Raw genomic sequence first — 16,301 nt, forward strand, 5'->3', positions numbered from 1 at the left:
GCTAACATAATTGCAAAAAGGTTTTATAATGATCAATTAACCTTTTAAAATGATAAACTTTTATTAGTTAACAATGTGACATTGGAACACAGGAGTGATGGTTTCTTATAATGGGCCTCTGTACGCCTATGTAGATATACCATTAAAAATCAGATGCTTCCAGCTACAATAGTCATTTAAAACATTAACAATGTCTACACACTATTTCTGATCAATTTTATGTTATTTCAAATGCACAAAAAATATGTGATTTTCTTTCAAAAACAAGGACATTTCTAAGGGACCCCAAAATTTCGATAGGTAGTGTATATATTTTTTTTGACATGGTTTGCAAACTGATATGTGACACGTGTTAATGCCAAAGTAACATGCAAAAAACAGGCAAGCCCCCCATTTTTGCTAAAAATGTGGGGCTCAAAATGACTGGCCACCAATGGCTGAATTAAATGTAATTTTACAATTTAAGGCTTTGAAAATAAAACGCTTAGTATATGCTCACTGCTCCGTTGACATTTCAGAGATGAGCTTGTTTTTGTGAGAAATCTTCAAAAAAGCACAGTAATGTCGAATAAATATGAAAAGTGTATCCTGAAATATAAAAATATAACATGTCATGTCTCAAAATCGATATCCATTTTACCTATATGAAGAAAGATGACATGTTCAACGGGAAAGTGACCCCGTCAGATAGACAGCAGCCTTAATTATTGCACAGAATCCAGCCTAGTTGATGCGATGCGTTTTTCCAGATGTAACACTTTTTTTCTCTGGCTTCTATTGATTTAGTAACCATAATTCTGTCCATCCTGCACAATGGTGAAAACTCCAATAATCTTTGTACTGAATATGATCGAGACATGGGATTTGGGCCATCCAGGCTGAATCAAATCAGGTGTTGTGTCAGAATTCTCCCCCCTTCTAATTTCCTTCATTTTGTGGCTAGAGTCAAATACTTTCTGTGGCACACATCAGAGTCAAATACTTTCTGTGGCACACATCAGAGTCAAATACTTTCTGTGGCACACATCAGAGTCAAATACTTTCTGTGGCACACATCAGTCAAATACTTTCTGTGGCACACATCCGAGTCAAATACTTTCTGTGGTACACATCAGAGTCAAATACTTTCTGTGGTACACATCAGAGTCAAATACTTTCTGTGGTACACATCAGAGTCAAATACTTTCTGTGGCACACATCCGAGTCAAATACTTTCTGTGGCACACATCCGAGTCAAATACTTTCTGTGGTACACATCAGAGTCAAATACTTTCTATAGAACAAACTTCACATAGGCAACCGAATTTAATAAATGTGTGTTATATTAAACATAAAGGTAAGGGCGACATGGGCAGCCGCCCAGTGCGGGCGGGGGCTGAAGGGGAGGTTCGCCCAGGGTGCCATACAAGCTCGAACCACAACATTCACTTTGTTTAAAAGAAAAAATACAAGTAATATGCTTATTGTGGCAGATGTATGTGTGTATATAGCACATTTTATGTTTAGGTTTTCAATATATCACAAACTGTTTCTGCATATTGGTTTATAGTCACACCGAAAACTGGAGACAAAAATGCTTTCTGATACTAAGATTAGTGAAATGTAGGCAAAACTGACAACTGAGTGAAGGGCAGAAATCTCAACTGGCAAGCAAGTCACAGCAATGAAGAACCCGAAGGAGGGGAGAATTCAGGCACCTGTTGTGATTGGGAGTCTCATAAAACAACGCACAAATGGTCCAGCGTCGTCCGGGTTTGGCCGTGATTGTACATACGATTTTGTTCTTAACGGACATGCCTAGTTAAATAAAGGTTAAATAAATAAATAAAAATACCCTCCGCCCCCACAGACACACCCTAAGAAACGAATTGATCTCTTTGAACAAGTTCTGACTGCATTGCATTACAGAAAAAAAATGTTGTCCTTCAATTTTGGTAATCGTAAACAGGTTTATTTTCTGCCACATTGTGAATGTAAAGCCAACCTGCCTGTCAAAATAGCGTCTCCATGGTAACGTAGTCATAGTGAGCACGAGGACAACCAAAGTCAAACAATCAGAGCTCTCAAGTGTTTGGTCCTAGGGAGCACCCAGTGCGGAGAAGACCAGTGCCGAGAAGACAACGAACTACAATACAGGTTGGCCATTTAGATCAGGAGGATTTTTTAATATCAATATTTATCTTGCAACAGCTGACCATTTGCATAAGCGGGCAATTTAAATACAGCCAGACGCGCAGTCACACGGTCAAGGTGTGGAAGATATTTTGTTTTATCGCCCTTGTCCTATATTAACAACAGTATAGACAGACCTATGGTGGTAGGTCTATGTCGTTATGATGAATTAATATCTGTTCATAGTTTCAGCACTAGTATGCTGTTATAAACTTTTATTTCAGAGAGAGGTCTCAATTATGGGGAAATCGTTATGTCTATAAATTAACGTCGAGGCAGTGGAGACCCATAAATAGTATAATTTATAAATAACATATAACAGATAAAACTGGGCTATTTTGTTGATTAAAGCAACTAAACAGTCGTCGCACTGATTTTGCTAAAAAATGTAAGACATTTTTACGCGCAGCTGAGCATATCCCATTATGACATAAATTATGTGCACATCACTATTGCACCACAGTTAGTCTGGAACACCAACCAAACACACAAACGATCTCCAGACACAAGCACTAACTCACCAGCTCTAAAAAGTGAGGCAATTACCCAAATGAAGGCAATCTGCTTTCCACTATCCTAAAAGGGCAGTTTTTAATGAAAACACTATTGTTATGAGCATCCAGCAAGTTTAAATTGACTCTAATTCCATCTGTCCTTGTCCACAGACTAATCATGTCAGGCACTGATGTTTGGGTTGGCTCCTGGAGGCCCCACAAGCCCAGAGGCCCCATTGCTGCACTCTACAGCAGCCCTGGACCCAAGTATGCCCTGCCTGGAGCGACAGGTACAACTAACTTAGTGATTGATTGACTGACTGATTGATTTATTGGTTGATTTGTTATCAACCTTTTGTTTAGTTGGTTGATAGTTTTGTATTTTGGGGTATAAAAAGACACGTGGGCAATCATCTTTGCCTCTTCTTCTTCAGGACTGAACTACCATGACCCCAGGAAGCTGAAAGCACCGGCGTTCAGTTTTGGGACACGCCATCGCCAATTCAGCTCAGACTGCTCCCCCGGGCCAGGGTACTTGGTTCCCTCCAACATCACCAGGATTGGCCGTGACGGGACCCCTGCATACTCCCTCTACAGCCGCCCCAATGACCCCCAGCTGTTCCAAACCCCCGGACCTGGTCGGTAACACACCCCCTTTCTTTTTTCTCCATCTGCATGTGTTTTATGTCAGGATGCACAGTGTAATGATACCAGTCAGACAGAATGTGGTGGTACTCTAACAGTGGATCTAAAATATGACACCTCCTTAACATCTGGAAGATCATCATGCATTTTTTTTTTTTTTTTGCATTGCTTGCTGTTTGGGGTTTTAGGCTGGGTTTCTGTACAGCACTTCGTGACATCAGCTGATGTAAGAAGGGCTTTATAAATACATTTGATTGTTTGATGTTTCAGTTACAAAAAACAAACTGGTCCTCAGACATCAGTGTCATTTCACATTTTCTGGTACATTTACATGTTTCTTTTACAGATAACAACATGTCTATAATTTCTACATCCAACTTAATAAAATGTCAAATTTTATTTTCAAGAAGTGGAAAACCTCGATTTTTCAAACGACACATCTGTCAAGTTCTAAAGCCCTTAAAAAAAAAGTTAACTACCAGTTTGCTTAGACAGAGAAGGCCAATAGGCTAATGTAAGACACAACTATTTTAAGATATTTCCAAACCCACAAACGTAAAATCCTATCTTAACTAAGGTGTGATGTCTTATCAACCCTGAGGGCCACCAAGGCCGAAGCCTTATATTTCTTCATCATTAAACAACGATCACCTTTGGAGTCTATTACATCAGAAGGACAACAACATATCCATTATCAGGACAGACCACCTCCATAGAGGAATGTAGCGTGAAGATAAACAAGGCTAGACATTGGCTCTAATGGCAGCCTCTAGCTCAGGTCCACCTGTATGTAAAATGTATGCACGCATGGTTAAGTTGCTTTGGATAAACACACACACTTGCCAGTACACACACACACACACACACACACACACACACTCACACACAAGCATGCTCAAAACTCACACTGTCTCTCAGAAACTACACACACACATACAGACTCTAGGCTTAATTCTAACTGTCTGTTTGGTGTTTCAGGACGCTACTCCCCTGAGAGGTCAGGGAAGTCTGCATATTACTCTGCCCCTGCCTATTCCCTGTCTGCCAGGAGCAAAGGCTTCCGCAACGACCAGACCCCAGGTAACATCCTCTTCAATAAATCCAACACTGTGGCTTTAAGAGACATGGAATAGAATGTTGGCTGTAGAATTTTAAAATGTGATCGATCAAATATTCAGAGAGCATGTTCGATGAACACTAAAAATATGATAGGATTGTGGAATAGAATGTTGGTGTATTTACAAAATGTGATTGTTTGTGTCCTCTCTCTCAGGCCCTGCAGCTTACATGCTGCCCTCTGTGTTGGGGCCTGCTACCGTCAACAAAACCTCCGCCCCTAACTTCTCCCTTCGAGGACGCAGCAAGATCGGCAGCTTCCACGAGGACCTGCAGAAGGTAGATCTGACATGTCAAACACAGACTCTTCAAAATTGACATCTCATCTGTCTTCTTTATCGATGATGGACAGATTGAGTTAGGTAGGCCTGTTGTTCATTGTTTTCTTCCCTCACACTTCTTCCCTGTGTGTTTCCATCTGTATGTCAGACTCCTGGCCCAGGGACATACAGAGTGGTGGACCCCTGCACCTACAAACACAAACCCCCCCACTACAGCATGACAGGACGCAACAGCATGCCTGGAGACACCACCAGGAAACCAGGCCCTGGAGCTCACCACCCTGAACAGGCAAGACACCTCATCATAACCATATCACACTTCTATAACTGTGTACTTATACAATAATTAAAATAGTAAAATATCTTATATAAAGTTTGTTTCTACCCTCTGTTGCATGGGTAATGCACTAACTGCCCGTCTTCCGTTCCTAGGTGACCTTCACCAGGATCAAACCTCCAAGCTTCTCTTTCGGAATTCGTCATTCTGAGTTCATTGCTCCGCTTATAGTGGACTTGGCGGAATAGGAACCCTTCCCATTCCTCCATTTACCTCATTCCTTCCCAACATCCCTTTTCCTCATCCCTACCCCCTTATCCCAGCAATAAATTCATCAGTATCAAAATGCTCTGCAGTGAAGAAAGTAGTTAATTGTGCCTTATTGTTCTTATGTATTGCCTATCCTGCATGGAGTACAATGATGCTAGAAGACAAGCTAACCTGCTGACCAAGCTAATCCTTGTTGATGATTAAAAACAAAAGTATATTTTTTATATGAAGGCAATGTTTTATCACATCAATTTGATTTGAATAACTGAGAAAAACACATCGGCTATCACGCACGCTTGACCGTTATGAATACTTATGTGGGGGGAAAGGATTAGGCTTGTACTACACAAACACTACTTCACCTGAGGCCTCCCTTCATATTTTGTGTTACTTGTATGCTGCATGAATGCTATGATTTGGGGAACACTTTTCTTTGGCCCAATACTGTTTTAATTTGCACCACACGAGATTGAGTGTGATATTATGCCAAAGGTTTATGACCACTTTCAGTATTAAAATTATTCTGAAATACCTAGTATTATATTTTATTGTTCCAATACCAAAGATGTGGTTTGATATAACATTGATCTGACATAATTCTTCTAAAACCATAATGACTTGGCTATGTTCACTCACTTTGATGGTACAACATGTCAAACGTGTACACTTGTGGTGATAAATAACGCTAGTTTTAAATAAATACATTTTCAACGAATATACTTTTTTCTGTCATGGAAAAATAAACATTTGGACAATCTTTGGAAATAGCCCAATATAACCCATTTTCAGGCAATAATAGGAACAGCCTCGTACAAAAAAAGGGGCTTTTAAGCGTCTGCGTTGCATAGAAACAGAAATTCTCCGGAGGAAGCTGTTGCTACAAAAACATGAAGATGCAAACTACATCGTTTTGAAAACTAGCGTTTTGCCAACGATAACGTTTTTCTACTTATTTTGCTAGACTACTGACCGCTAAAGCAGGTTGCTAGATATAGCGTTATATCAGGGACATAGCAATATCCCTGACTGTGTGTTATGTTAGCTACCCTAACAAGTAGCCTGTGCACTGGCTAGGCTAACGTTACTGTAGATAGCTAAACAACGTCGGGTTGAAAACATGCCCGTTTCGACAGCTAGCTAATAAGTTAACCTATACATGACTTCGAATGGGTTTGGATCATATTTAAGTGAATGCATGCAAATATGTGTAGCTATATCTAGTTAGTTAGCTAACGTTACGCGGTTACTTGCAGTTAATCACAGACTAAGTGAATTATTTTTGCTAGTTAACTTTTAGCCATGTACTTTACTGTAGCTAGCTAACGTTTGTTTACGTTCTCTAACTAGCTAAGCTGCTGTGAGACGCAGCTCATTTCCCCTTTCTAAAGGTAGAATGGCAGGCGACGCCAGTGGCATTCCTGAACTGGACCAAGATAAATATGATGCCGATGAAGAAGTCAAGATAATCTGCCTTGGCGAGAGTGCAGTGGGAAAATCCAAGTAAATTAGATGGGGAGCATGCCATTTTTTCTTGTCATTTTGTCACTGCAAATACATCTCAAAGATGCTGAACGTTCATTTTATATCAGCATTATTGCTTACTGTGTGTGACCCAGGAGAAGATGTTAACAACTGCCTCTTTGTTTTACAGGTTGATGGAGAGGTTTCTGATAGACGGATAGTATCCTTTCTCACACTGGCGCTTTCATCTATAATTTGTGTAATTGGGTTTTGAGGTTTGCATGATCGCAGAAGAAATTCATCAGTCTTTTAGCTTGATGTAGCTGACTAAGTAATGTTAGGTGTTGCCTAAAATTGATAGTATTAAACTGAAAGAAACCCAATGCCTTCTCAATAGTTCATGCAGTAACTGATTTGGCTTGTAGCAGGTTAATCATCCAGTGTGCCGACAGTTCTTTTGACCAGCAATGTGTAGCTACAGTACAGAGGCTTGACAAAGTTGTTTATTCTATTCCTTAACTTGTTCTCCAGTCATCCCCAGCAGCAGTCAACCTATGCCCTGGCGCTCTACAAATACACTACCACCATCGATAGCAAGGCTGTATTAGTAGGTATGTTTATCAATTGTTTTTTTTTATCATACTGTCTGGTTTAGACTGAAGAGTTGTTAAGGCTATAGTAAACTGATTTGTTATTGCTGTGAACCATAATCTTGACATTATGTTTTCTGGTTGACTTGCTATCTGTTTGGTTGCCTTCAGCTGTGTTTGTGCTTATGTCTGCCCCAAAGACTTCTGGGATATGGCCGGACAGGAGAGGTTCCAGAGCATGCATCCCTCGTACTACCATAAGGCTCACGCCTGTATCATGGTAAGACTTCACACTAGCTGCTAAGACGACAACATTACTTCAAGGCTCATACTTATGTCATAGCTTGTATCATTAACTGTACTTGTCTTTGTCAGGTGTTTGATGTGCAGAGGAAGATCACTTATAAGAACCTGACCAGCTGGTATACAGGGCTGAGTACAGGCCTGAGATACCCTGTGTGGTGGTGGCTAATAAGATAGATGGTGAGTCCAGCCACACAGGCTAATTCTAATAATATTTTATTTTTTACTTTTTGTATTTTTACTCTGTTGTTTGCAGCTGATATGAAGGTGACCCAGAGGAACTTTAACTTTGCCAAGAAGCAGGGACTTCCTTTGTACTTTGTATCTGCTGCTGATGGGACCAATGTAGTCAAGGTGAGGATGGACAACATTGTCCTTAAGAGACACACAGTACTCTGTATACTGTATTCCTTTGCTTAGTAAAACTAAAACTTGGAAAAACCTTTTCTGTCTTTCGAAATGTGTCCCAGATGTTCAAAGAATCAATCAAAATGGCAATGTCTTACAAGCAGAACTCTAGTGACTTCATGGATGAAGTAATGCAGGAGCTGGAGGTACAGTACATATTTCCCCCTCTGGATATTCGCTCACCGATCTTATACACTCATATCTTTAGCTGTTTCCATCTCCTTAATTTACTGCAGCTATTTCACTGACAGTTCTGGTTATGTCATTAGAATGAATGTATTTGGTTGAGTTCACATTTAATTGAATAGAAAATGTGAATGGTAACACATATGGTCTGGCATTTAGGCTCTGCTCTTCAAGGTTGCTCCCACCCAAGGAAATGCTCAGGTAATGAACCTAACAAAGCTAGGGGTAAGGGAGCAGAGTATCTGCCATGCCCTTGATAAACAGAAGAGCAGAACCAGAAGGCAGCAGTTTGCTGAAGTCTATTTGAAAGAAGTGCCATAGTGCTGTGTGTTCAATGTCTGATTGATCAGAAACTCAGCTGATACTGTCAGCTTACTAATCATGTGACTGACTTGGATTCATGCCAGAACCAGCTTCGCTTGATGTATTTGACTGATAGTTGCTCTGGATAAGATTACCTTTAAGTCACTTAGCAGGCTGACTCAGGTAAATTACTTTGCTACAAGCAGCACTGCAGATATTGCGATGAGCAAGATGCATGACTTCTTTTCAGTCACACACAGTATCTGCGCATTTGCACGGGTTTACTTCAAAACTTTGCAACGTGGACCAAAACAGCAGAGAAGCTGAGCCTCGCGCTTCAACGCTGTTAGTTGTTGGGGAAATTGACTCACTATGCTGTTTACTTTCTGTATCTACGTCATATCGCTGAGTCTACCTTAAAATGTTTTATTGTTCATCCTTGACCTGTAGAACATTTGAGCTGGAGCAGAAGAAGGAGGAGTCGTTAGAGATGGCTGAGGGACTGAAACCAGAGAGCCCCGAGTCTGTCTGGCTGGATGTTGATACATTACCCTCACATTATTTTTACATTATACTGGCATTGTGTATATGAGAGCTGATTCTGACTGCACCGCAGCTATGGATGCTGTGGATATGTTATCCTAACTGTGTTGACATGGTACTTCTTTACCATGGGAGAGCTGTGCTCCAGAGTCTGTAACTGATGCTGTGGATATGTTATCGTAACTGTGTTGACATGGTACCCCTCTACCATGGGAGAGCTGTGCTCCAGAGTCTGTAACTGATGCTGTGGATATGTTATCCTAACTGTGTTGACATGGTACCCCTCTACCATGGGAGAGCTGTGCTCCAGAGTCTGTAACTGATGCTGTGGATATGTTATCCTATGTTGACATGAAACCTCTTTCCATGGGAACTGTGTCTGTAACTGATGAAACTAACTGTGTTGACATGGTACCCCTCTACCATGGGAGAGCTGTGCTCCAGAGTCTGTAACTGATGCTGTGGATATGTTATACTGTGTTGGTACCCCTCTACCATGGGAGAGCTGTGCTCCAGAGTCTGTAACTGATGCTGTGGGTAACTGTGTTGACCCTCTACCATGGGAGAGCTGTGCTCCAGAGTCTGTAACTGATGCTGTGGATATGTTATCCTAACTGTGTTGACATGGTACCCCTCTACCATGGGAGAGCTGTGCTCCAGAGTCTGTAACTGATGCTGTGGATATGTTATCCTAACTGTGTTGACATGGTACCCCTCTACCATGGGAGAGCTGTGCTCCAGAGTCTGTAACTGATGCTGTGGATATGTTATCCTAACTGTGTTGACATGATACCTCTTTACCATGGGAGAGCTGTGCTCCAGAGTCTGTAACTGATGTTGTGGATATGTTATCCTAACTGTGTTGACATACCCCTCTACCATGGGAGAGCTGTGCTCCAGAGTCTGTAACTGATGCTGTGGATATGTTATCCTAACTGTGTTGACATGGTACCCCTACCATGGGAGAGCTGTGCTCCAGAGTCTGTAACTGATGTTGTGGATATGTTATATTCACATTATTCTCACATTGTGGACATGTTGTCCTTACATCCTCATGTTTGTATTTTTTGTGTTATTTTCTGCCATGAAAGAGACATGGTTTTATGGAGATGACGCTGCAGAAAATGTTAACCTATGAGCCATATAATAGTAGTGACCTGTGAGAGCTGGGGCATTCTATTGATGTGAGAACAAACATATTGTAGGATAGATGTTGTGGCAGGCATGGTGAACATGTGCCAAAGTGTGTGACGCAGGCTGTTTGAGGTTAATCTAGAATGTGATGTAAAATGTGGGACATGCTCTATACCTATAATCCCTATTCTTGGTATTTTATGATAGCAAAGTGAAACTGAATGTGAACTCCGCAGCTTAGTCATCAGCTTTCGCCCTCTTATGCCTTTACCATACGTGTGTATGGCGATTTGTACAATGTGATAGTGAAGTACATGTATGTAAAGGCTGCTATTGTTGCTCTAAGTGCTACAGTGTAAAGCCAGAGCGTTTTATAGGTCATGCCTTTAATGTATCTTAAACAATGAATGTACCTTGTAACCATGTGATGGCATTAGCGACTGTGTGGTTTTACTCCTCAACACTTGTGACCTGGCTGCATCAGTAAAAAGACTGCATCAATGTCACCAATAATTAATTCCAGTGCAGTTACTGATATAGTTATCAATGTACAGGTTAGATATACACTGAGTGTATATCTCACCTCCCACCCCTTTTGCTCCCTTAACAGCCTCAAATCATCGGGGCATGGACAGTACAAAGTGTCGAAAGCATTACACAGAGATGCTTCCCACAGTTGTGTCAAGTTGGCTGGATGTCATTTTGGGTGGTGGACCATTGATTCACACGGGAAACTGTTGAGTGTGAAAAAAACAGCAGCATTGCAGTTCTTGACACAAACCAGGGTGCCTGGGACCATACCCTGTTCAAAGGCACTTAATATTTTGTCTTGCCCATTCACCCTGTGAATGGCGCACATACCCAATCCATGTCTCAAGGCTTAAAAATCTTTTAGCCTGTCTCCTCTCCTTCCCTTCATCTACACTGATTGAAGTGGATTTAACAAGTGACATCAATAAGGGATTATACAGTAGCTTTCACCTGGTCAGTCTGTCATAGAAAGAACAGGTGTTCTTAATGTTTTGTATACTCTGTACATTTTAGTCAACTGGAAGTGTTGCAGAAGAACTGAAGATACCTCAGAACTACAACGAATGACCACTTCAGAGGTTCTCAATCTAAGTGTATTAGACCTCTTCGGGATTCAAACCTTATCCCTGATGTATTCCGAGCTGAAATGTAAAAGTAATTCCCGAATGAGCTGACATTTTGCAGCGTTTACAATGAAGGCAGTCTCCGGGAATGCAGGAATATTGCCTTTAAATTGAGCTATAATGCAGATACAGATTTAATTGAGCTCTTAAAATTATGCTCCAGAGGTTTTGCATAATTCACTAGTTTTGAAAGTAGTGATCACAAGGCAAATGGGTCCCTGAAAATATTGCACAATTGTGTACTACGTTATGCATTTTGTATGATATATTATGTCCTGTAATAAAAAATGTTACAAAATCCAATTTGTACAATATGTTACGGATTTGTCATTTCTTAAGATCCCGGACTGCATAGTTAATGTTGCGTAAAATAACTTTGTTTATCTGTATGATATCTCATGTATCCTATGAACTGTGATAACTTGTCTCTTGCCCGTGTGCTTCACTCTCAAGGTTTTAACCAAGGTTGTTAGTGTAATTTCAACCACCTTCAGAAATAACCACAGCTCAAATGTTAACGATGAATACATTTTTGAATTCTGTAATGACTACTGGGAAACTGCAGAGCCACAAGGCTGCAAAGGGCCTCTGAGTTCCCAGGGGAAAAACAGGTCAAAACTGATATGGCAGTTGGCACAGCTAAAACACTGGCCAAAGTAGATCTCAGCAGCAAGACCAATGAGGAGCCGACACACAGAAGTTATGTTTTTAATTATAAATGTATTACATAATATAACAAACATAGATCTCTGTGGTGGAGCCATCACAGCACTCAGGTCTCTGGACCTGCCTCAGCCTCACTACCCCGCCTCCCTTCTCTATATGTTCCCTTATGGATGATAAGAGAACCATGCCTCTGGGTGAAAAGGGTTCTTGTCAATGGTGCGACTAATCGTAACGTGTTTATTTTGATTGTTGTTCTTTTTCCAGAAATCTACTCAATGGCCAGTGTGTCCTCTCTTCTATTCTAAGTCTCTACCCACTGCTTGCCCCCCGACCCCTTTCAGCACGGTGTGTTTGGGAGTAGACACTCAGATGCTAGTTAGAAGCAGGTAACCTAGGTGTCTCCCTCTCTACAGACCATTTTCATTTCTACAGGAAAATGACACTTGAGTATGCCCTTGCTGTATCTGAGATTACATAGAACTGTATCTTAAAATAGCCACAGTAACACTGTCTAGCGAAAATCTGTACATATATATAGCACCAAAGTCAACGCTACTATATTATTCTAGTTAGCTAGCGATCTGACCTTCCACATTTTCACCTCCTACCACACGTGACATATGCTGTCAGGATTCATTCAGCAATGCTAAACTACTGAATAACATTAATCTACTGAGGTTGACATTGTGTTCATCATTAGTTTAACCCAGGCTACAGTTCTGTGTGGAGTTCAGTGTCTTGAAGAAGATATAGAGCTGGGATGCCTGGGGGATCAAGAGGAGGGGATGTTTGGATGGGCCAGGCATGGTCCAGACATGGCCTGTAATAGATCCACCCTGTTAAACTTCACAGTGCAAACAAGGAGAAAATCAACAATGAAAGAAAAACCCCTTTGAATGATGATAATATCCTTTGAACCAGATCCTCCTGGATTTAAAAAAAGGAATCACGACTCAGTCTCACCATGTAGATTGTGCTTTGTTGATTAGAAAAGAAGATGAAGTCGACCGTACAGAGAAAGTCATTGGTGTGAATGATGTGTCTGCCTCAGCTCTCTGTGTCCTGTAGCATGGGTTTGCATCTGTATAAGCTACCTGTGGTAAACCCACTGAGGGGTTCAACTAGGTTCTCCATCACTAGGTTCTTTCCTAACAAGGAAAGCAACTGGAGTCCAAACTGCACTGTGTATATGAGCACACGTGCATGCCTGCGTGTGTGTATAGTATGTGTGTATGTGCTGTGTGTAAACCCATGTCAGCATCTCTCAGCATCAGTTAGACAAGCGGTATAACTCATCACAGTTAAACCAAACAATACTTTGATACCTTGTCTCAAAAATATAAATATAAATGTTAATAATGCAAAGCTCATAAAATCCATTTTTCAGGTTATATATATATTCCTTTACAAAACATAAAAACGTCTGCAGTTCCACTTCAAAAAGGTTGTGTCCAGACAGTGAATCTAAATGAATGTCTGTAGTTCTCAAGATTCCCAGGAGATGGCACCATATTAGTGAGTAACAGCTCAACAACATCTAGACTAAGGTAGTACTAAGGAAGAAGAAAAATATACCATTGAAAGTTTATTTTTTGGCACGTTTTTCCTTCTTTTTTTCTTTTTTTTTGTCAGTCCTCTTCAAAATCACCTCATCATAGCATACCCTTAAAAACTCTGAACGTCTGAAAAGGGAAAAGAGGACAGAGTGTATAACTGGATGAAACGGGGAGCAGAGGGCCAGTGCTTCTGGTCATGGAGAGAGTCATAGAGAGGTGTTGTAGAGCAGATGGTAATACTGTAATTATCTGTGTCTCTGTCTCCCATTAAAGCCACAGCCCAAACGCTGCCCACTGCCGATTCCCCCACACACACAGACAGGGGCTACATAGGAACAGACAGAATGTAATAAATAAAAACTGAAGTTCTCCCCAGTATATTTTCTCTCTCTCTCTCTCTCTCTCTCTCTCTCTCTCTCTCTCTCTCTCTCTCTCTCTCTCTCTCTCTCTCTCTCTCTCTCTCTCTCTCTCTCTCTCTCTCTCTCTCTCTCTCTCCTTTCTCCTCTCTCTAATAGATATCAAAGGGTCCTGTAATGATTATACATCTGGATTTCAGTGTGTACACCACGTGTGTGACACAGCCACTGCCAGGAATCTCTGATGTAATTAAGGCTACAGTGGACCACCTTTGAGGGTTTGAACAACTTACACACACACCTACCACACATATACACACCCACCACACATACATACTACCATACACGCACACACAGCAGAGAGGGGGTTGTGTACAGAGAGTCAGGGTGTTCCTCCATTCACAGCATACATGCACTGTAATGATAGGTGGCTGTAATGCTAGCACCTTGTTTTGTGCAAATCATCTCCTAGTTCATAGAAAATAATAAAAATCAGATCACACCTTTTTTCCTAGGTGGTTAACTATGCATATATGCCAAACATTCATATATAGATCTATATAATTTTTGATTTTCAAAAATGTATATGAAAACTATCATATATATACATTGCTTGTGATTAATATAAAAAAAGCAAATATTTGTGTTTTGTTCAGATTTACAGTGTGAAAGTCCTTTTGAGAGGATCTACTACTTTTGTTTCTCCTTTTCTTAATGTTCACTCTGAAATTCATGTTAGGCGAGTGAATAGAAAAATGTATCTTCTAAACATCATAATCCAAGAGCTACAAAATCCACACCTCCATTATAGAAACACAAACCAACAATCAACCCAACACATAAGCCAAGGAGTCAGACGGTATGGTAGTGTCCCAAATTATATCCTTTTCCTGATATAGTGCCCCAAAATGATCTGATCAAAAGAAGGGCACGGTAGCGATAAGGACGTCATTTGGGACAACACCTATGTCACCAGAGTCATAAGTGAGATCGTGTGTGAGGTCCGATGTGAGACAGTGAGTGTTATCCCTGCAACGTTGACACAACATTGAATTTAACATCCGCTTACTCAAAACGGTGACAAAATAAAGTTTCAGAGATAGTTTGGACTGGTGTGTGGCTCCGTGATAAGTATACACTTAGCATAAAGGTTTCAGTGCTGCTGTTGACTAGTAAAGGTTTTAGTGGTTGTAGTGTCCACCTGGGTAACATTCAGGGGACTCCGTTATACAACAATGTAGATATAAATGTATTATAGAGAACAGACATGCTTCACTGTTGTGAAACTCCAATATACTACATATTCTTTACCTACAAATAGCAATAATAAACTTGGAAAATAGGAAATCATGTCAACTCTTTATAAGACGCTCATGACAGTTCTATCATGACAGTTCTATCATGTCAGTTCTATCATGTCAGTTCTATCATGACAGTTCTATCATGTCAGTTCTATCATGACAGTTCTATCATGACAGTTCTATCATGTCAGTTCTATCATGACAGTTCTATCATGTCAGTTCTATCATGACAGTTCTATCATGTCAGCTCTATCATGACAGTTCTATCATGTCAGTTCTATCATGTCAGTTCTATCATGTCAGTTCTATCATGACAGTTCTATCATGACAGTTCTAACTTGACAGTTCTATCATGACAGTTCTATCATGTTAGTTCTATCATGACAGTTCTAACTTGACAGTTCTATCATGTCAGTTCTATCATGTCAGTTCTATCATGCAAGTTATAACTTGACAGTTCTATCATGACAGTTCTAACATGACAGTTCTATCATGACAGTTCTATCATGTCAGTTCTATCATGTCAGTTCTATCATGACAGTTCTATCATGTCAGTTCTATCATGACAGTTCTAGCATGACAGTTCTAGCATGACAGTTCTAGCATGACAGTTCTAGCATGACAGTTCTAGCATGTCAGTTCTAACATGACAGTTCTATCATGACAGTTCTATCATGACAGTTCTAACATGACAGTTCTATCATGTCAGTTCTAACATGACAGTTCTATCATGTCAGTTCTATCATGTCAGTTCTATCATGACAGTTCTATCTGCAGTATTGAGAACATTTCTTCCTCCTTAACACCCCATTGTTGTTCTCCCAGAGAGTATGGATCTAACACTGTGCTGTTGTGTGAATGACACCCACTGTCTCTGACTGTTGAGAGAAGCAACTCACATTACAATTGTTGAATTAGTCTTTTTAAACACCTTTCTTAAGACATCCTGTTCTCCCAAACCATGGTCTCAGATGTATGTAATGATGCTACCGGTCTTAGTTTGGATGAGAACTGTGTGTGTTTGTTTGTCTGGGTGTGTGTGTGTGTGTCTGGGTGTGTGTGTGTGTCTGGGTGCCTGAATGTAA

The 16,301-nt window shown here is 40.6% G+C and overlaps 1 protein-coding gene and 1 pseudogene across 1 annotated transcript; both read left to right on the forward strand.

Moving 5' to 3' along the window:
* The first annotated feature begins 2,001 nt into the window (after window positions 1–2,001).
* odf3b (outer dense fiber of sperm tails 3B) lies at window positions 2,002–5,970 on the forward strand. The gene is made up of 7 exons (XM_046313428.1): window positions 2,002–2,136; window positions 2,838–2,956; window positions 3,101–3,304; window positions 4,290–4,391; window positions 4,585–4,706; window positions 4,857–4,997; window positions 5,141–5,970. Exons 2-7 carry the CDS (start codon window positions 2,845–2,847, stop codon window positions 5,231–5,233), a joined length of 774 nt encoding a protein of 257 aa, XP_046169384.1. The 5' UTR covers window positions 2,002–2,136; window positions 2,838–2,844; the 3' UTR covers window positions 5,234–5,970.
* Window positions 5,971–6,106: 136 nt separating this feature from the next.
* Window positions 6,107–9,384, forward strand: LOC124004755 (annotated as a pseudogene).
* The last annotated feature ends 6,917 nt before the right edge of the window (window positions 9,385–16,301 follow it).

This window comes from Oncorhynchus gorbuscha, linkage group LG01 (assembly GCF_021184085.1).
Source record: "Oncorhynchus gorbuscha isolate QuinsamMale2020 ecotype Even-year linkage group LG01, OgorEven_v1.0, whole genome shotgun sequence".
Taxonomy (NCBI): domain Eukaryota; kingdom Metazoa; phylum Chordata; class Actinopteri; order Salmoniformes; family Salmonidae; genus Oncorhynchus; species Oncorhynchus gorbuscha.

Coding starts and splice junctions, on each gene's coding strand:
- odf3b (XM_046313428.1), top strand. CDS start 2,845: ATGTCAGGCACTGATGTTTGGGTTGGCTCCTGGAGGCCCCACAAGCCC. Junction 4,392..4,584: donor CCGCAACGACCAGACCCCAG/GTAACATCCTCT, acceptor CCTCTCTCTCAG/GCCCTGCAGCTTACATGCTG. Junction 4,707..4,856: donor TCCACGAGGACCTGCAGAAG/GTAGATCTGACA, acceptor TCTGTATGTCAG/ACTCCTGGCCCAGGGACATA.